Raw genomic sequence first — 20,240 nt, 5'->3', positions numbered from 1 at the left:
GGACTTTCATTAATAATATTTGTGTTTCTGAGTCATTTTTGTGGAGACTTCTGTCCAACGTAGTGTCCAAATGAAGCCTGAAGCTTTTCTTCAGCCTCTTGTCAGATGGTCAGCAACAAAACTCTGTTCCAACCAATGTCTGATAAGAGATGAGACACAGCAGCTGAGCAAATGATCATTTCATGCTGAAGACATCCTCAGACAGAATTAAATACATACATAACCACAGCCTGGTGCCAATAACACAGCTAATGACACTGCTGTATCACTGGCTTTACTGATTAAAGACCATATCTGAAGGAAATCTTTGAACACAACAGAAAGTGACCTTTTAAACCTGCGACACTGATGCCTGCATTCAAGGACCATTAAAACATCTGAAAGGACTTAAGAACATGAAGAAAATGTGACTTGTTTCTCTGTAATGAAGCTGTTTTAGTGAAGAATATTGAAAGGTCACAGAGCGACTGCTGAATCTTCTGCTCTAAACATGAACTCTGAACTTTGTGATGCTTCAGGAGGAAAACTGTTTCAGTTATTCTCCCTCAAGAAGCTTCAGTTCTCTGAAGAAATTCTGAACTGAAGAAGCTTCTCAGATGAGAGGTGAAACATCTTCAAGAAACTTAAAGAAGTCCAGATGCTTTTCTTTCCAAGCTCCTTAGACTGTAGTTAAACTTCACACACTGGACTTGTCAGTCACACATCCTTCGCCAGTAGGCATTCCCAGAATGATCTTTCCCTTCTGACGCTTAGAATGACCAAATATGTGCAAAATGGACAATTCAACATGCCACCATGTCAGTCTTTTATTAAATATGACATGAAACAAATGACTGAGCCATTAAATTTGTCACAAAGGTGTTCACCTAATTCCAGGCAAATGGAATAGACTTCTATGGGACCAAAGTCTTTTTGCACTTTGACATTTGTTTTACTTTTCAGATCTGTAACCTATAACTTTTATACTGTATGTGTTTTGATCATAGGAGTCTACGGGGACTTACTTACTTTTAGCACGTTTAGCAGTTGATGTTGGCTTCTTTTTCAGTACTGGAGCTTCCTGCTCATTGAAGACTTTTCTAAAAGGAAATGCTTAATCCAAAATGGCGTTTTAAGGGCTTGGATTAATGTCAATTTCAGCAAATATTCTTTCTTATGTTAAAAGAACATGGATCTCTGTCAGTGATAAAATCTGACTTTATAACTCAAATTTTAAGAGAGAGCTTCACTGCTAAGCTCTCATCTGTGTGGGTGTCACGGTTCGCTTGAGGACTCACACGCAGGACTCAGAGGCACAGTCAGTATTTATTACAGTTCCACCAGGTGTATATACAAACAGTGCAGGGGATAGTGCTATATACAAAGCGGTGACAGGGAAAAGGCTCCGGGGAAATCCAGGTAGGGGAAAGACACTTGCTCCTCTTCTGACTCTCTCTCCAAACACTCACACAAAAAGGGAATCCGCTCGGGGAATGCAGAGTCGGGTCCAGGGGATCTATGTACAGAAGGAAACACACGTTAGAGGTTTTGCACAGGGAAGCAAAAGAGAACTTGCTCAGAGCACTGACGCGAGTCACACACAACGATCCAGCGATGAGTAGAAGCCACTCCCTGGCTTAAATGCTGGCTGCACTGATGAGGCCCAGGTGTTTCCTCTTCAGAGGGGCGTGGGCCGAGGGCGTGAACCCACCATGAGTTCCGCCCTTGCGGGAGAGAGCGAGAGAGAGCGAGAGAGAGAGAGAACAAAAACAAAAACAAAACACTGCCTGCTGATCCCTGGCCGTGACAGTGGGGTTCAGAACCCTTATTCAGATTAAGATTTTATGTGACATTACATTGGCAAAAATTAAATTTACTTGAATAATGTGAGTATTGGAGTAAGTACTTGAGTAATTTTTGAATAACTTTAATTTTGTAATGTGCATATTTTATGAATAATGATGTTTCAATACTTTAATCTACTGAATAAGTAAGAATTAGACTTAATAATCTTTTTACTTTAAAAAGGGAAATTGTGTACAATCTTTTATTCTCCAAAATGCACATAATAAAAATGTTTTGGGGAATGTATATGCTTTTTAAAAACCAATTGCTTCTTACCTGATGCATGCTATAACTTTCAGCAAAACTGAACTAAAATTTGTTAACAAGCTTACCAAATAAGAAATGTTTTGTGAATTTTCTTTGCAGAGCGACTGGAAAGCCGGCTGTTATCAAAGCCCACATGCCCTAAAAAGGAGGCGCGCTGGCCAGTAATGAGTTCATCACTAAGTTTAAGATAAGAGTTGATCAGAATAGAGGCGATGATGAAAGTCTGGAGCATCAGTTGGAGGCTGCCACCTGTCTGATGAATCGTTCGAGGCCCAGACAGAAGTCAACGGACAAATATGATCACAGACATTTTAAAAACGCGAGTTGAGAGTTAAGGGGGAAAAATATTGTAATAAGTATATATTTGAATTGCACACTAAGATATAAAGTGATGGCAGCAGCACAGTGTTGCAGGATTTAATTAAAAACACATCTGACTAAGACCAACTGAAATTTAGAGTTGTGTATAATAAGTTTTTCATGATTAATAAAAAATCTGTAATATTTTCTTTCTCTTTTGTCATTTGAATCTCGTACAGCTTAAATAAAAGAAAGATGTGTTTTGAATAATTAAACTCTATTCTCTCTTTTTCTTTCTTTCTTTTTTTCTTGGTGGTTTTCATTTGCAATCAAACGCAACATTATACAATTATATAGTATGTAAGAATATCCTTTAACTTAATTTAGTATTTGTTTTTTAATTTTTGTTTATTGTTCCCCTTCAGTTTGTGCTTATACATGTTCTAATCTGACTATTATGCAGTAAATATTTTTGCATAACTTAACAGGCCATTGTGGGAGCCAACATTCACTTATCAAGGACATATTTGTTATATTCTGTGGGCTGCTTTATGGTTGTGTCATTTAGAACATAAGCACAACAGACTTCCACCGGAGAGTACTTAAAATGTATTTTTATGTAAAGATATTTTAATTAACTACTATATTAAGAGCGAACTATTGTTACATGGATTAATTGTACAAACTGTAGAGAATAAGTTTAAGCGTGAACTTTTTATTCATTTTTAACTGTATTAATGTTTTTATGTTGATACAGCCGCCTCATATCTGTTTCCTCAGTGTTTTTAACCATGTACTCCATCTATGAGTAAGAACATGAATAAATTCCTTTCCAAATTTGTAGTTCTTTTTTCAGCTGTTTTTAGTATATATGTAACATTTCTTTACACACAAATGCAGGTATCTTTTGCACCAAGACGTTAAGAAATGCTAAGAAAAAATGAAAATACTACATTGCAACCTGTGTGTGTGTGTATATATATCTGTATCTATATAGATATTATGTGTATTCGTACCCTTTTTTCATCATCTAGTTTCCTGTGCCAGATCTTCTACTGATCCACTGAGGCAGACATGTAAAAAAACATGAACTAAAGCATATTTCTGTATATAAACAGGACTTTAAATCTTATCAACAGCTACTTTAGAGGAATTCTTCAATAAACTGCAACCAAAGGCTCAACTCAGAGGACAAATCCAACCTGTTATAAATAGTGTGACAGCAAACTTCTCTTGTGTAAAGTTACAAATAGGAGTAATTATCCACAGGAGCTTTATAATATAATTATCGTAATGAATTTAGTATATTCCGCGTGAAACTTGTATGCTTATTAACTTTTATGCTTTACACCACTATGAGCAACTCGCCGTGGAAGGAAACTCCTTCTTGAAGGAAAACCTCTGGTAGAACCAGGAAATCTGTCTAAACTAGTTGGGGTTAGAGCAACAGATGCAAGTCTTCAGATCATTTGCAGTGTGACTGTCTTTGTGCACACTTTAACTGATTCAGTTTCTTATTTGTCAAAATGCACCATGGGTAAAAAAACAAACAAAAAAACAAAACAATAGTAATGAAGGAGAATCCTCAGCAAAGATGAATTAAACAAGTTTTATTTTGATCAAATTTTACTTTAAGTAAAACACATCTTTATTTTAAAGTCATCAATAAGACAGTTTTGATGGAGCTCCTGACCCAGCCCAAGCTCTCTATGAAGACGAGGAAAAACTCCCAGGGGCCAGATCGATGGGAAGAACCTCGGGAAAGCCATTCAAAGAGAGATCCCCTTTCCTGGGATGGCTGGGGGGTTACAGGAACTCCAAAAAGCTAATTTTTATTTATTTATTTTTTAAGATTGACCCATTCTATCTATTCCTGTCCAACAGAAAAAGAAAGGAAGTTACTACAATGTATCATACTTATATGATAAGGTGTGAATTGTGTGTTTGTGTGTGTTATCTTAGCCAGGGGTGAAGCTGGAGCTCCTCCAGTGTTGGGCGCTTCTCCGGGACTATAGCTAAACATGCGTCCAAGAATTCCGCATTCTTGAAAGAAAGAAAAGATCAAAAAGATGAAGATGATAGTTCTAGTGATCCAAGGCATCAGTGAATCTGGAAGTGTGAAGTTTTCTTACCTGTGGACAGACGCTTTTTGATGCTCAGTTTCTTTGTGAGGAACCTCGCGGTACTAAAGTATCGTGCATGAAGCGCTTCATACAACACCACTCCCATTTGCCACACCGTGGTGGGTCCACACCTGTAGCAGCTCCTAATGTACCACTCGGGAGGGATGTGAAGAGGAGTGCCTAACAAACAGACACAATTGCAATTTCTTCTAAAACAAAAGACACAATTGTTACATCTGTGAAAAGCAGGAGCAGAATATGTTACCATAGAAGATGCGATACAGAGATCGCTGTTTAACAAAGCAGCTCAGTCCAAAGTCAATGATGCGAACACGAGGCACATCTGAGCCGGTCTCAATCAGAATGTTTTGTCCCTTGATGTCCGATGAAAGATGTGTTTATCCTCAAGTTCCTTTACAGCATCAACTAGTTGCTTCAGAATGACCTGGAAAAGATGAAAACACAATAATGAGTTATGCTTTTCTGCCTTGATTGAATGCTGTACAGTCTAAGGTTCTTCCAGTCAACCTACCTTGGCCTTGTCCTCTGTTAAAGTTCTTCCATTTTCTGCTTTGTATTTTTGCAGGTCCACAGCGGGGACAGGTCTCTCCAGCACCAGGATCAGCTCTTTGCCAAGGTCGAACCACTCCAGCAAGGACACAGGTGCAGATATTCCCACTGACCCTTCTGCTTCACCTGCAAGTTTAACCATAATGGCCACTTCCACTGAGAGCTTCTTCCCGCTTTCATCCTGAAATATTACAACAAAGTGGATGATGAGGAACGCCGCATTCAATCCAGTAATGTAAAACTGATTCAAGTGTTGGACGCTTACCGCCACTTTGCAGTAGACTTTATTTTTGGGAATGTGTTTGATGGCAACCTAGAAGACACAGAGCATTGGTGAGCATTTCCTCAGTATGACATAATGAAAGGTGGAAACACAGCAGACGTCTCAGTTTACGATATTATCCATTATCTGCGTTACTGCCTGTCTTACTACCATCATCTGAACACTTACTGGAAAACGATCTTCTATCCGGTAGCCAGCAAACACTGCTCCGCAGCCTCCTTCTCCGAGCTGGTGCTCCTCCACATATCTGGCTTGGAATTCACCTGAACAGACAAAACAACAAATCTTGTTTTATTACAGCTGTGACACAAATTACTCTCCTCTGTAGCCTAAATGTTCCTTTTGCCCTTCCCTGAATATAAAACCCAAGCTGCTTGCTACTTACGTTTTTGGTCTGCCACTGATTTTTTGTCCTGGTCCACATTCCTTTTTTTTTCTTGGGTGACTCTCTGTTGTCTCCCGCGGCCTTTCTTTTGCCATTTTTTGCGCACACCTGTTTGTTATTCAAGTCTGGAGATGTGGAAAACACCAAAGCACATCAGCTCACTGGATGATAGACACAAACACTAAACACTAATATCTTAAACCTAGCAACCACACTTAATCTACCCCCTTATTCAACTAATTAGCCTACCTTTACCAGAGTCCAACAAGGAGGATGCTTGCTCCTTGTCACCGCTCATATGGTCGAGAAGTTTAGCCTTCTTTGCTTTCTTTGTTGTGCCCTCTTCATCTTGCACAACCTTGCGCTTCACTCCTTTGACCACATCTGAGCTGGTGGAAGGACCAGCCTGCTCAGCGACCCTCCTCCTTTTTATTGGGGTCTTCTTTCAGGACTGGCCTTTCTTTTAGCAGTCCTGCTCTTACAATCTATAAACGACAACAACACAGTGGTGAAAAGAGTCCCCGACATCAGGACTGGAAGCAGTTTGGCAAAGAATTTGAAATTGCTTTTGCTTAAATTATCACAAGTTTATTCTTGGGATAAAAAACTGACCAGTGCGAATTGATACTAGGTTTACTAAGTCTTAGATCTTGATGACACTTGTTGGTCTGTTTTTACTGTTGAGTCCAAGAATAAACTTATTACATTATTTTACCAAAAGACCGGTAACCTTTCTTTGATTAGACATCTTGTATTAAAGCTATTTTCAATCAACATATGATTCAATTGCTCTAAAATGATTCACACAGTGTCAACATTTCTAGGATTTGGATTTTACCAGGATTTGATTTTATTATTTTACTTACCTGATCTCCTGAATCTTTCTTATCGGCTGGAGTGGTAATTTTTCTTGTTTCCTTTTTCATTGTAATTTCGGAGAACTTTTAAACTCGAAAATGTAAACCGTAATGAGTTAATATTGAGTTAATATTCCTTCAAATGCTTGACTTTCTAACTGAATTCTGTAAGTGAGCTTTATAAGTAAACTCTGGAAACTACGGCAACACAACATAGAATCTTGCCTTTCAGTGACTTCACTGACTGCCAGTAGTTCAAAGTAGTTTACAGAAAAACACTCTGGCAGACAAAGCCATAATATTTCATATAATTCAATCATTTCATATCAATTAAACAGTTTCTTTCATTATCTTTCATCTTTGTATAAAGACCTCATGTATGGATGACAGTATGAAGATTTGTGGTTGACCACACACTAATAACACAGTGTCAGCTACATTGTCATCTGATTTAAAGTATTTATTATTGTACATTTAACTGTCATGGTACTGAGTCTGTGACCCAGTGTTTTGTGTTTGTTCATTTATATTCATTGATTATTCTTATGTATGTTTTGGTTCTCTTTATTGTTTTCTTCTTGTGTTATATTCTTAGGCTTTAGGTTTCTGTTACTTTGCCTTGCCCCTGTGTCCCACGTGTCATGTCTAGTCATTCTTCTTTCCATGTTCCCCAATTTCTCCCCAGTCAGTCATGTCTCTGTGTCAACTCTGTGTCTTTGTAAAAGTCTCTTGTTTGCTGTTTTACTTTGATAGTCTTGTGTGCTATGTTAGTGTTTTCATGTCTGTGAAGGTTCTCAGTCATCTAGGTCATCGTAGTCTAAGGAGTTTGGAAAGAAAGCGTCTGGACTTGAAGTTGCTTGAAGATGTTTCACCTTCTCGGATGAAAAGAACTTAAACTTTGCTTGAACGTCTTCAAGCAACTTAAAGAAGTCCAGACGTTTTCTTTCTAAGCTCCTTAGACTATGTTAGTGTTTTCAGTTTTCCTTCCCCATGGTCTTGTTGTTTGTGATTTCTGCAGCTGTGCTCTCATCCTGTGTCTTATTCCCTCATTTATCCCTCTGTGTATTTAAGCCCATTGTTTTCCTCTGTTTGCTGTTGGGTTGTCTGTGTATCATCCATGACAATTAAATTAAATAGCAAATGCAACTACAATTTCAATGAGATTCATTCCTGGCATTCTACTGCGGTGGCTGAAAGTAGACACCAAGCATTATCACTGTAACTGATGTAAATATTGGACTTGGAGGGGATTCATCTGATAGACTGATGCAAACATTACTGTGAGGAAAATTTTGAATCTCCCAATTTTCTTTTTTCTGAAAGAAAGAAAGTTGGTTACTGTATCACATTTGTATGGCAAGATGTGAATTCAGTATGCGTGTGTGTTTGTGTCAGAGAGGAGTTTATCTGAGCCAGGGGTAAAGCAGGAGGTCCTCCAGCATTGGGCACTTCTCCAGGACTTTGTTAAAACTTGTTTTCAAGACGTCTGAAATGAAAGAAGGACAAGAGATATCGAGATGATAATTCCAGTGATCCAAGCGATCACATTGATTTTCTGCAAAATTTCTTTTTGAGAGTCATTCGGCTGGGCAGGGGGTATAACACATCTGCAATGCAGCAACATCTGCTCTCTGGGCCTGTGTGAGAGTGTTATCTCAATGGCGGGAATGAGGATGTTGGAATTTGGCATCTCAGGCACCAACTCATCTCTTTCCTTAACCGGGCTCACTAGAGATTGGTTTCAGCCTCTCTCCATGCTTTAAGGAGGTTGAGTTGATAAATCTGACTGGCCCCTCCCCTGTCTGACCATATCTCTTCATAGTCAACACCAATGTTCTCACCGTGTGACCATGAATGGTCCTTACCACTTGGCAAGTAATTTCGAGCTAGAAGGGAGTAAGACAAGCACTTTATGTCCTGTTAAAATACAATTACATTTTATCAAATATCACTAAGCAGTCCTTACCTTTAAATACAGCCTGGTTTCTTTCTCTTTCTTTCTATATCTCTGAGTGAAGTTAGCTCTCATTCTTTTCTCTTCCTGTGAAATACAGCAAGTGGAGCTTTAGCTAGCAACACACTGTGACACAGTTAGTGTTTGTTGAGGTGATAGAAATGCTGCATTTGAAATTACCTGCCACAACATTTTACTCCCTTTTATGTTCACTCCTTTTTTCTGAAGTACCGCAAATTATGGGCACGTGGGGTTGTTCTGGTGTTGTGCTAAAAATAAATAAATCAAAACTACAGTACATGGTTTGCTCTTTCATCTCTACTGATTAAAACGCGACTGCCTTTCATGTGTCACTGTTTAGGCTCAAATCTCATTGTTTGAAGGCCTGCAGTGACGTGAAATATTAACTTCCCCCAAATGCGTTAAACCCAAAGTAACGAGTTTGTTTTGAAAATATACGGAGTGGAAACTACAGATATTTGTTTAAAAATGTAGGGAGTAAAAATTAAGTACAGCAAGGAAGTTTTTTTTTACTTTTTTACTTCCTACCTGTGGAGCCAATTAAGCTCAATTTAAGAAGCGCATGTCTGTGTATACTTAAAAGCTCTTATAGTTATTTTCACTTTGTAGACAAATTAAAGCACAGAAAAGAAAAACACGATACATTAGAGCATGACATACTTTGACCTGAGGTGGCGCTGCAGCGTGAAAGAGCCTGAACGTCAACCGGAAGAAGACGAGAATAAACTCCGTATAAACAACATGGCGTCTCCCTGTGAGGTGTCATGCCGAGCAGATGTCAGAGTTGAGTTCAAGCAAAGTTGACTCTTTCGGTGATTACAGTTTGTCCGGGCGGGCTGTGCGTCTTATTTCATCCGCAGACACGTCGTTGGATGAGGAACAGCTCATGTTGGCATCAGTGGCAGTCAGGATGGCAGCATCTTCCAGAGGGAAGGTCAGGTCGCTGGTCTCTCTGAGCAGGACGCTGTCCACCAACAAGCCCGGTTCCGCGGCTGGAGATTACCCTCCTCCGGCTGAAGCCCCCGCTTCTCCCCCGAACAGCGAGCCAGCCGCGGCGCCTCAGCGGAGACCCAAAAAAGACCCCAGCGGCTGCTCCGTGCTCCTCTTCCCCGGTCAGGGCAGCCAGTTTGTGGGCATGGGCAGAGGACTTTTGAAATACCCCAACGTTAAAGAAATGTTCACCGTAGCCCAGAAGATCCTGGGTTACGACCTGTGTTCCAGATCTACTGGCGTTTAGATCAACTGGCGTTAGTCGAACAGATGTGTGGCAGTCTTGCGTTTCAGGAGCTGCTACCGACAAACCAGCAAAAAAATGCCAAATGTGTCACCTGTGACACTTGTGAGGTTATCTCAAACACACTCCGTCAGTCTTGATGCTGTTGAACAACAAAATGTTTAAAAATGTGGCGAGTTTACCTGGTGATATCCTCACGCGCGACGCGATCGCGAAAACAGCAAACAATTAACACCACGCCGATGTTGTTCACAGGACACCAAGAGTAAACGATCGGGAGACTCTTGTCGTCGTTATCGTTCCCCTCGCACGGTTTATTTCTCCGAATTCAGCGTTTTTGCTTCACAACTAAAGCGAGCAGTTTACTTTGTGCACTAACATGGAGTCGAGTCAACCAGCGCCACCTCTGGCCAAGTGCCACAGCCTACAGCCAGATCAACTTGTGACACACATCTGCAGCACGTTTGAATTCGTTTCATGCACAACACATTTGTACCTTTCAATTGTGTCTGTTTGTGCGTCATGCAAATAAACCTTTGAAAAGAATGAAATGATGTCATATATTTATTATTGGCCTACATTTGTTCAAAATTCCAAATTATATACACAAAGTCATAGAAATCACCACTCCAATTGGTCATCATGATTCTGATGTTCTCTTTTTCCATAACAATGAAATATGCCTTGGACAAATATGACACATCAATATTTCATTAGTGTTGTCACATCACATCCTATAAGCAGGGTCTGCCTGTGTCTTTTCTCTGGAAATTAATATTTCCAGCCAATATAGGCAATCCATCAACATGGCTGGGGAGTTGGTAGTTATATACAGTCTGTATAAGTGTGGTTAATCCAATGAAGATTTGTAAGATGGCAGTTACTGTGAATTCACAGCAGTTACACAGTGATTAGTAATAAACAGAGCCAGTGAGAGTGAGTGGATTTAAGAAAGTCAGTGACTCAGGTGTGTCACTTGGTTTGTCATCTGTTTGTGAGACTGGAGGAGACGTAGAAATCTTTGTTTTAAATCTTAGTTAGGAAGATTCCTGTTTGAAAACAAGCACTTTTTGTGAGAAATGCAAGAAGTACATCTGCAGAAAGCACACAGTTACATTCTGTCCATCATGTGGACAAAATTGAAAATGTTGAGCATTGAAAAACTGAGAACGTTGGGCAAGTTCAACAGAAATGTGTTTGTAATAGGGCTGGGCTATATCATACCGTTCACGGTAATACCGGTGTAATTTTGGGCAACGATAGGAAAATGAAATATCGCGATAGAATATGGGTAAAACGTGCATGCGCAGTGCCTTTGTTTACATATGCACATGGCGGCGACGCAGAATGAGAAGAGCGAAAGTGGATCGTTAAATGAAACGGATGAACCAGAACTGGTTTGTAAAAATGCTGCAACTTCAGTGGTGTGGAACTGGTTTAGCTTTCGTCCGTCAGATACACAACAAAGCACTGTTTTTGGTAGCGCATGCTAGCGGGCCGTCGTTATTACCGTGTTGTTTGGAAAATACGGCACACTTAAAATCAATCCTTTGATTTTTCTGAAAATCGACAGTGCCCCTTATAATCCCGTGTGCCTCATGTATGAATTCTGGTTGTGTTTACTGACCTCGAAACGATTTTATGTACACGGCGCTCGAAAATCTGTCAGATGTTTCAGTACGACTTTGCTAAGCTACGAAGCTGCACCGCTTGATGGATTGTCAGAGCATTACGGCTATCGTAGGCAGGAGGCTCGCGGAGTGATACGTACTGTGCTTCAACATAATATTACCATATTGTGTGTGTATAACCTCTTTTTAAGTTTTGTGGATATTATACATGGTTATGCTGAGGATGTGTCGGCCAATTTCCACTGGAAATGCCTTTTGGTTAAACTCTCAGCAAGGAATTTGCATTTGCACTGTTAAATTTTTATATAACTTTAATGCACATAAAAAATAGCTGCTTGTTTAAGTGAAAATACATTGATGAGGTTCTTTGCACTAATAAAGTTGTGGAGTTGTAAAGTATTTTGTCTAGTATCAATTATATCGTCAGTTATATTGTTATCGCAAATTTTCAAATGTATATCGTGATAAATATTTTTGGTCATATCGCCCTGCTCTAGTTTGTAAGAACGAAAAACCAAATTGTTCCTAAAATAGTTATGGAAAGTCTAACTGTTGTATGTCTGTGTTCTACATGTTTATCTGATGGAAAATAACGTTGCTATTGTTTTATTGCAGTTTTTGGATAATTCTGAGTGGATTTACACAGTACGGATCTAAATGACCCGCAACAAAATCAATGTCATTTTTTTGTTTTTCAACATAATACAAGGGTTAATTTCCAAAACTTGCTTATGATCTTCAATTTGTAGCAGATCCACTATCACATAGCAGCTGGAGCAGTCTCCAATGGAGGTCAGTCCACTGCTGCCACCTGTGGCCAAGTACCACAGCCTACTACTAGATTAACTTGTGACACATCTGCACCTGCTGCTATGATCACATTGAGTAGAGGCTGAGTGGCTGCACTTACCCCTGGTACATCCAAATCTACCCACAACATGTTGAAAGATGCAATGGCAACAATGTGGATTGTCAACACTAAAAACAATCAGTAAGCAAAGACAACAGGGATCACTTTTTTCTGTTTATTTAGCACCCACAACATTTGTAGTCGCCTTCTGCACAGGGGAAGTCCACACACACTGTGTGGTACCACTTTCCACAGAAGGTGCATTCAATCTGAAAGACTGAATGAGATTGTCAGGGTCATTGTCTGACTGTTTATTACTAATCACCTGCTGTACATTCACAGTAACTGCCATCTCCTTACAGATGTTTATTAGATTAACCACACTTATACAGACTGTATATAACAACCAACTCTAAAATGTTTGTTCGCAGAGAAAAGACACAGACAGACTACGCTAACGACATGTGATGTTACAACACTAGTGAAATATTAGTGTCATTTCATTCTTTTCAAAGGTTTATTTGCATGACGCACAAACAGACACAATTGAAAGGTACAAATGTGTTGTGCATGAAACGAATTCAAACGTGCTGCAGATGTGTGTCACAAGTTGATCTGGCTGTAGGCTGTGGCACTTGGCCAGAGGTGGCGCTGGTTGACTCGACTCCATGTTAGTGCACAAAGTAAACTGCTCGCTTTAGTTGTGAAGCAAAAACGCTGAATTCGGAGAAATAAACCGTGCGAGGGGAACGATAACGACGACAAGAGTCTCCCGATCGTTTACTCTTGGTGTCCTGTGAACAACATCGGCGTGGTGTTAATTGTTTGCTGTTTTCGCGATCGCGTCGCGCGTGAGGATATCACCAGGTAAACTCGCCACATTTTTAAACATTTTGTTGTTCAACAGCATCAAGACTGACGGAGTGTGTTTGAGATAACCTCACAAGTGTCACAGGTGACACATTTGGCGTTTTTTTGCTGGTTTGTCGGTAGCAGCTCCTGAAACGCAAGACTGCCACACATCTGTTCGACTAACGCCAGTTGATCTAAACGCCAGTAGATCTGGAACACCTGCAGTCTCTGGCCGTTTATCAATGCCCAAGTACGCGAGTACGTACTCGCGTTCTCGGTGAGTACGTACCCGCCGAGAACGCGAGCACGGACTCGCGATATGTACAATTGGAACACCTGCGTACGTGATGATGTCTCAGGTCCGGAGTTTTTACTGCCGTCCCCTCCTAATTTAACTGTGAGTAACATGTTATGAAGCTTAACTGTAATCACAGCCAAACCGGCTTACTCAAACACTGAAATAAACCAAACATTAACATTTAGAAGTGATCTAAGTGACTTATATATCATTTTTAACCTCAGTAGTGAAACCTCTATTAATCAAAATAGTGTACATGTACATACGTGTACATACCTTAATAAAAACAAGCAGGTGAGATGTTAGAACGCTTTATTTCTATTCTAGTGGACACTCAATACTATAGACAGCTGCTGGGGTTTCTTTAACCTGAGTAGTGAGAAGTCCGCGAGCGGGGGGCGGGGGGTTGAAAACGATGTGCCGGGAGTCCGCTGTTGAGTTTTGGACGAAATGCATTCTGGGATATATAGCTGTCCCAAGTCCACACCGATGCATGCTCGATAAAACGGGCGGATCGAGAGCACATCCGGGACTTTTTCGCGTTCTCGGCTTGATGCGTACTTCGAATAGGGCTTTGGAGTTGACGTCACGCCGCAGTGCATTGTGGGATCGCGGCGCCATGTCAGTAGGCTAGAAAGCATAACAAGCGCACAGTGTTGGAATCGGGACTGCCAGAACCATGCTCAAAATCAGCGCAAAAGACAAAGGGCTGTATCGCGACCGATTGCACCCAGACGCCAAGAGACGGTACTTTGAAAAAATTGCGTGCATCGGTAATGTGGACCCGTATGAAATAAGGAAGCGGAGTGGAAATCCAGACGACCTACAGCCTTTGTCCTATCCCGATCTTCGCATACCTTGTCTGTGGAGTCAGCGCATACACAGCAACCCAGTTTAAGAATTATAAATCCCTGGAGGCCGACATCCAATTCACGAACGTCTGGGTGCAAGATTTGTCCATCTTTAAGCCTCCACGCTGCGAGTACGTTGTCGTTAAGACAAAGGTAAGTCGGTTTGAACTTGATAACTTTCTAAACAACTTACTTGTTACAGTTTTTGATTTGCACGTACAGCCAAACCATCTATATTAGCCTTGGTTAATTACAGACCTTTTATTAAAAGTGGTTTTTGTGTGTTTCAGGTACAGCACTCACAACGACTGAATGAAACTGCACTCCAACCACTGTGACCTTGTTGTGTGGACACAGAGAGACCTTGCTGTGATACGCATCTTCCCTGATGTGTATTTCTGGGAACCACGTTTAAAGCAAGGACAAGATTTCTTTCTTAAAGTGTGTCTTCCTGAACTTGTTGTGAAATACTTCACCAAACAACGTGCTGCTCTAAATAGCCTGTAATGTTTCATTTTGTGGTTCAAGATTGATGCCAGCTGTGTGTTCCCATGTAAATAGTTTGGATTTCATTTTTATGTACTTGCTAAGTACATGTGAACAGATCAAGAATAAAAAAACAAAGATACTATTCTTTTCTGTTTTATTGAAACTACTTCACACAAAGTACAATTATTTACAATGAACTACACATGCAACACAACATTCAATTTATGAATACTCAACAAGAGAAAGTTTGATTTGGCGCTGGTTTGACAACCACACTGGGGCACATATTCACCAAAACACAGCAAACCTTAACAATCTTATCAAGCAGTGTTGTGTTTATTTCTGCTCTGCCCTGTTCATTGCACACACAATGCTTCGTCTGCCCTTTAGCTTCCGTGATGCTGTCTGTCCGATCGCCACTGTCATTTGCAGCTGGTACCTCAACCTCACTTATCCAACACGACTGCTGTCCACAGCCTCTATGACATTGTGATTTTGTTGTTGGTCTTCTGTCAGATCTTCATCGATCACTTCTGCACGGGGCACACCTTCAGACTCTGCAGCTGCATAACAAAAGCCTGTAAGATAAAATTAGTGCATACACATAAGGTAAATGTACACCAATATTCCAATGACAGGTGTGTGATTCATTTGGAAGTTATGTAAAGATTAGTGTACAATGAGAGCAATTTAGTATGTTTTTAGAGGCCCATGTGCAGTGTTAGAATAGAATAGAATTCTATTGGTGCCCAGTCTGGATTTGTTACATTCATTTCATACTCTGGTTTGCCTGCAATAATGCTAAATCATAAGCTACTCAGTCGACATGATGACATGACGTGGTTCAATCTGCAGCATCACACATTAGGATGTTTTATCTCATTATCTACGACCTCAGCGCATTGAAAATAACACTAAAAGCCTTTTAATAGTGATATGAATTAATTTAGAACTCACCGGAAAGAAAATGCGGAGAGCAAACCAACAAAAAGCTGGGGATTGCACAGAACTCGATCCGCTCGTCTCACCGCTGCAATGCAAGCCTGACGTCTTTGTTTAATAAATTTGGATACATGGCATCCCTCACGTTGCCTCCAGGATGGAAAATGATGAAAAGAGAGCCCATTATCCAGCTTCTTGCCTTCACGATCGTGTAATCTAACGTTGCAACTGCCACCACATCACGTACGAACTATAGCTGAAGCTGTATCCTGTGTCTGGCCTACTGTCATGGCGAAAGGGGGCGTGGCCCACCTCCCGTGACATCACGCTCCAAAGCCCTATTGGAACAGTACTTGGTCTCCGACTGATGACGTATCACGAGTACACGAGAACGCAAGTACGCACAAGTACGCATATTGATAAACGCCCTCTGTGTCTGGAGGGCCCCGAGGCAGTGTTGCCAACTCCTCAGTAAGGAAAATCGCTATTGGCTGTCCTAAAAGTCGCTAGAAGTTGCTAAATGACGTCATCGCCTAATTTGCATAATTGGTCATGCTAATCTAATTGTAACCTATGTTGTTGGAGAGAGAAATAACATCGTGGAAGAGACATAAAGTGAGTAAAAAACGTCCTAAATGCATTTAGAGTTTATTTAGAACTACAAATTAAATTTCTTTTAGCAATTATTGTTTTTTTTAATGTCACAATTCCAACCCTGCTCCTTTACCCGGGCTTGGACCGGCAAAAGTGACCCGAAATAGGCACTCTGGCGGAGTTACTTTGTGTGTGTGTGTTTATAAGTAGTTTTAAACCTTGTGATGCACAAAACAGCAAAAGAGTAAAAGAAGAACTGACTGCGTTACAGCACCCGCTGCTTGTTGAGAGTAAAAGCGATACCCGCTTTCACGTCTTTTTTAGCGACTTTTTTTTTTTAGAAATAAAGTCGCTAAGGGGTCTGAAAACTCGCTAAATATAGCGACAAAGTCGCTAAGTTGGCAACACTGCCCCGAGGACGAGCTTTCTTCATACATTCTTATATAGTTCTATACTGTGTATTGTGTATTTTGTTGTACAGTTATTTTATTTTTAACTTTAATTTATATATTTTATCTTATTCTTTCCCAGTTAAATTTACCCTTCATTCTAATTTGTGTTGTACAGTTATTTCATTTTTAACTTTAATTTATATATTTTATTTTATTCCTTCCTAGTTAAATTTACCCCTTTTTAATTTTCATATTTATTTCCTATCTTGTTCATAGCCTTTTCTTTTTTCTTTAGGTCACGAGCAGTTGTCTAAGCATTTCACTGCATATCGTACTGTGTATGACTGTGTACGTGACAAATAAAATTTGAATTTGAGCTGCAGAAAACGGTTCACTGTCAGCCGGCGGTGTTTGTCACCTCCCTGGCTGCTGTGGAGAGACTCAACCAAGAAAACCCCAAAGTAAGTGCCAGATAAATGTCTGGAAAAAGGACAATAACTGCAGGTCCTGCCTTCTTAAATGTGGCCATTTTATCTTTTTAATTAAAAAAAAAATACTGCTACAGTAATATTAATTTATATTTAAAATGTGCGCACATTATGTATGAAGGTGTGGATGAATGATGCTTGTTGTAAGAAAGCATTTTGAGTGCCCAGTAGAAGAGCATCTTTCAAATGCAAAGTTTCTCATTTCAACTTTAATTACTGCACCTGATTAAAGCGATAGAGTAAATAAGGCTTCCAACAGTGGTTATTTCTTATTATCACATCTTGTTTTTATTGTTTTTATCAGTAGATTGTTGTTTCACTCCCACCAAAAACACCACGTAAATAATCTTCTGATTCTGAATGACCATTTAAAAAAAGAAACAAATTGTTCTGAGTTAATTTCAGTTACGGATGTATCAGTGACATAAATGATATATCGGTCATAATCGGGAGGCTGTTACATTTTTATTTTTATTTTTTTTGACTTGTTTCCTGCTGTACACAGGCCATTGAGATGTGTGTCGCTGCTGCAGGTTTCAGTGTCGGAGAATTTGCTGCTCTTGTCTTTTCTGGGGCGATGAACTTTGCAGAAGGTAGAAAGACTTCTTTTTTGGGTTTTTTTGTGCATTTGTAAAAGGTGTTTTAATCACAACTTTGGTTAATATTCTGTATTTACTCCTTATGCTGCATAAGGAGTAAATGCAGCTCAACTCCCAGTCCTACTGCCAGTTTCTGGAAGACACCTTCTTCAAGCAGTGGTACAGGAAGAAGTCTGGATCCTTCAAGAAAAACATGATTTTCATGCAGGACAATGCTCCATCACACGCGTCCAAGTACTCCACAGCGTGGCTGGCAAGAAAGGGTATAAAAGAAGAAAAACTAATGACATGGCCTCCTTGTTCACCTGATCTGAACCCCATTGAGAACCTGTGGTCTTTTCATACTGGTTTCTTCCCTCTCTGATGGCATCAGTCAGATAGTGCCAGCAGAGGTAGATTGTTTTGGAATGGTAATGGATGGACTGGTAGAGGGACAAAGGACTGGATTTACAAATGTGAGATTTACAAGGAGGGAAAACAGTACACCTCTCTGAACAGTGTCTGGGAGGCTGTGGTTGCTGCTGCACGCAATGTTGATGGTGAACAGATCTACACACTGACAGAATCCATGGATGGCAGGCTTTTGAGTGTCCTTGCAAAGAAAGGTGGCTATATTGGTCGCTGATTTGTTTTTGTTTTGTTTTTGAATGTCAGAAATGTATATTTGTGAATGTGGAGATGTTATATTGGTTTCACTGGTAAAAATAAATAATTGAAATGGGTATATATTTGTTTTTTGTTGAGTTGCCTAATAATTATGCACAGTAATAGTCACCTGCACACACAGATATCCCCCTAAAATAGCTAAAACTAAAAACAAACTAAAAACTACTTCCAAAAACATTCAGCTTTGATATTAATGAGTTTTTTGGGTTCATTGAGAACATGGTTGTTGTTCAATAATAAAATTATTCCTCAAAAATACAACTTGCCTAATAATTCTGCACTCCCTGTATACTGACTAACCAGCAGCAACACTCTGACTCAGTGTTTCCATCTGTGTTTATTTCCATCTTTACAGTCAGGCAGAAACATCTCACAGCAGCTGGAAAAACCAGTGAGCACACTTTAGAGGAAAAAAGTGAAAGTTTCTGTTCAACTGTAAAATATTCTCTGTAATGTAAATTGTTCTGCTCTCTGACAAACCACCAGAGGTGCAGCACGTGTATCATTTGGTGTTTGAAGCAGAAACAAAAGCAAAGAGTTAAAGGAAGACACATTTGAAGAAGAAGGAAAATGAAAACAAGACGTCACTGAGCAACAACCTGACAGAACGAGAGCCAACAGTTTACTATCAGAACTGAGGCTGATCATTAACAGGGAGCAGCAGGTAACAAGGTCATCAGCAGTGGAGGAAAGTATGGAAGTAATACTCAGCTTCATATTTCAAGATACTCGAGTATCTTAGCTGCAGGTCTGGAACAATGGTTTTATTTCCTTTCCCATTAAACGTCTCACACAGCCCCTCATCTGTGACCCTTAGCAAACCCACTGGATATCTACCTGTACATAAAGGAGATCAGATCAGTTCCATCTAGACCAGCTGTAACAGGAAAATGCTGCTTACACTTTGATGCATCAGTTTCAGTTTGTCATATAAGACAATATATCAGATTGAGGCATTATTTTCCTGCAGTGAGTAAATCTACTTTGTACTTTACTCTTTTCTTTTAGGGTAAAGGGTCTAAACAGTACTTGTACACTGTGGAAATCCCATAAGAACGTCTCCTGAACTCTGAAAAATAACAAAACAAAGACTAAAAGGAGGTCATGGGTGCTGATGATGATGATGATGAAGAGGAGGAGTAGCATGCATTTAAAAAGTGACTGATGTCCTAGAATACAACTGAACAGTGTCTCTACAAACTTATGGAAACATGACAGTCTTGCATTAGTTTGTATTCTTATGATTTCAAAAAACGAGGGAAAAAACTCCTTGAAATCCACAATTCCTTTTTGTTATTTCTTAGTGTGTGACGTATTTTATTGCCTTTATGATTGGTGCAAACAGTTTCCTGATTCATACTGGAAATAGATTTTAGACACAGGAGGAACACGCAGTGATCAGCAGGAGCAGCTTGGAGTCCAGTCTTCTTCACACTGAGGAGGGACATATATGCAGGAACAGTTGTCATAACTGTTACAACCACCAGATGGCGAAAGAGTCCCACTGCAACTTTAAGCCATGAAGGATGTGTCCTGATGTTTGCTTGTGATAAATCTGCTTTATGTGAGTCTTTTTCAGAGAGTAACAGTAATATGTCTGATTATATGTCTTTAATCAGTAAAGTCTCGCTTTGCTAGAAATCAATAAATAATAAAATTGTAAACATGCAGCTGTATGTTAGAAGTCAAAGGGACCTTAAGTCTTCTGTAAATTGACGGGGATCAAATGAAGGACACAAGTATCTGTTCTTACTCTAATAAATGCTGCTT

General features: G+C 39.9%; 1 protein-coding gene and 4 long non-coding RNA genes across 7 annotated transcripts; 2 read left to right on the top strand and 3 right to left on the bottom strand.

The window, feature by feature from the left end:
* Positions 1 to 1,286: 1,286 nt before the first annotated feature.
* On the bottom strand, positions 1,287 to 3,513 carry LOC109195514 (uncharacterized). 3 transcript variants are annotated; one of them, XR_002057101.2, is made up of 3 exons: positions 3,408 to 3,513; positions 1,569 to 1,703; positions 1,287 to 1,495 (listed from the first exon to the last, which is right to left on the bottom strand). It is a non-coding gene; the product is annotated as an uncharacterized LOC109195514 (long non-coding RNA). The 3 variants fall into 3 exon arrangements; XR_003215071.1 differs by having other exon boundaries at positions 1,287 to 1,703; XR_003215072.1 differs by having other exon boundaries at positions 1,287 to 1,655.
* Positions 3,514 to 4,911: 1,398 nt separating this feature from the next.
* Positions 4,912 to 6,192, bottom strand: LOC109195505 (uncharacterized). The gene is made up of 6 exons (XR_002057089.2): positions 6,002 to 6,192; positions 5,753 to 5,877; positions 5,536 to 5,630; positions 5,350 to 5,397; positions 5,047 to 5,265; positions 4,912 to 4,959 (listed from the first exon to the last, which is right to left on the bottom strand). It is a non-coding gene; the product is annotated as an uncharacterized LOC109195505 (long non-coding RNA).
* Positions 6,193 to 7,161: 969 nt separating this feature from the next.
* Positions 7,162 to 8,737, bottom strand: LOC109195509 (uncharacterized). Its single transcript, XR_002057096.1, has 2 exons — positions 8,576 to 8,737; positions 7,162 to 8,095 (listed from the first exon to the last, which is right to left on the bottom strand). It is a non-coding gene; the product is annotated as an uncharacterized LOC109195509 (long non-coding RNA).
* A 513-nt stretch (positions 8,738 to 9,250) lies between these two features.
* On the top strand, positions 9,251 to 9,845 carry LOC109195502 (malonyl-CoA-acyl carrier protein transacylase, mitochondrial). The gene has a single exon (XM_019347638.2). It carries the CDS (start codon positions 9,360 to 9,362, stop codon positions 9,819 to 9,821), a length of 462 nt encoding a protein of 153 aa, XP_019203183.1. The 5' UTR covers positions 9,251 to 9,359; the 3' UTR covers positions 9,822 to 9,845.
* Positions 9,846 to 12,386: 2,541 nt separating this feature from the next.
* On the top strand, positions 12,387 to 17,960 carry LOC109195511 (uncharacterized). Its single transcript, XR_002057098.2, has 4 exons — positions 12,387 to 13,166; positions 17,095 to 17,178; positions 17,711 to 17,798; positions 17,899 to 17,960. It is a non-coding gene; the product is annotated as an uncharacterized LOC109195511 (long non-coding RNA).
* The last annotated feature ends 2,280 nt before the right edge of the window (positions 17,961 to 20,240 follow it).

This window comes from Oreochromis niloticus, linkage group LG18 (assembly GCF_001858045.2).
Source record: "Oreochromis niloticus isolate F11D_XX linkage group LG18, O_niloticus_UMD_NMBU, whole genome shotgun sequence".
NCBI lineage: Eukaryota > Metazoa > Chordata > Actinopteri > Cichliformes > Cichlidae > Oreochromis > Oreochromis niloticus.
The sequence above is the reverse complement of the archived record's forward strand: the minus strand, read 5'-3'. Positions and strand labels throughout refer to the sequence as shown.

Bases quoted from the DNA above. Each gene is read 5' to 3' on its own strand.
- LOC109195502 (XM_019347638.2), top strand. From the start codon at position 9,360: ATGTCAGAGTTGAGTTCAAGCAAAGTTGACTCTTTCGGTGATTACAGT.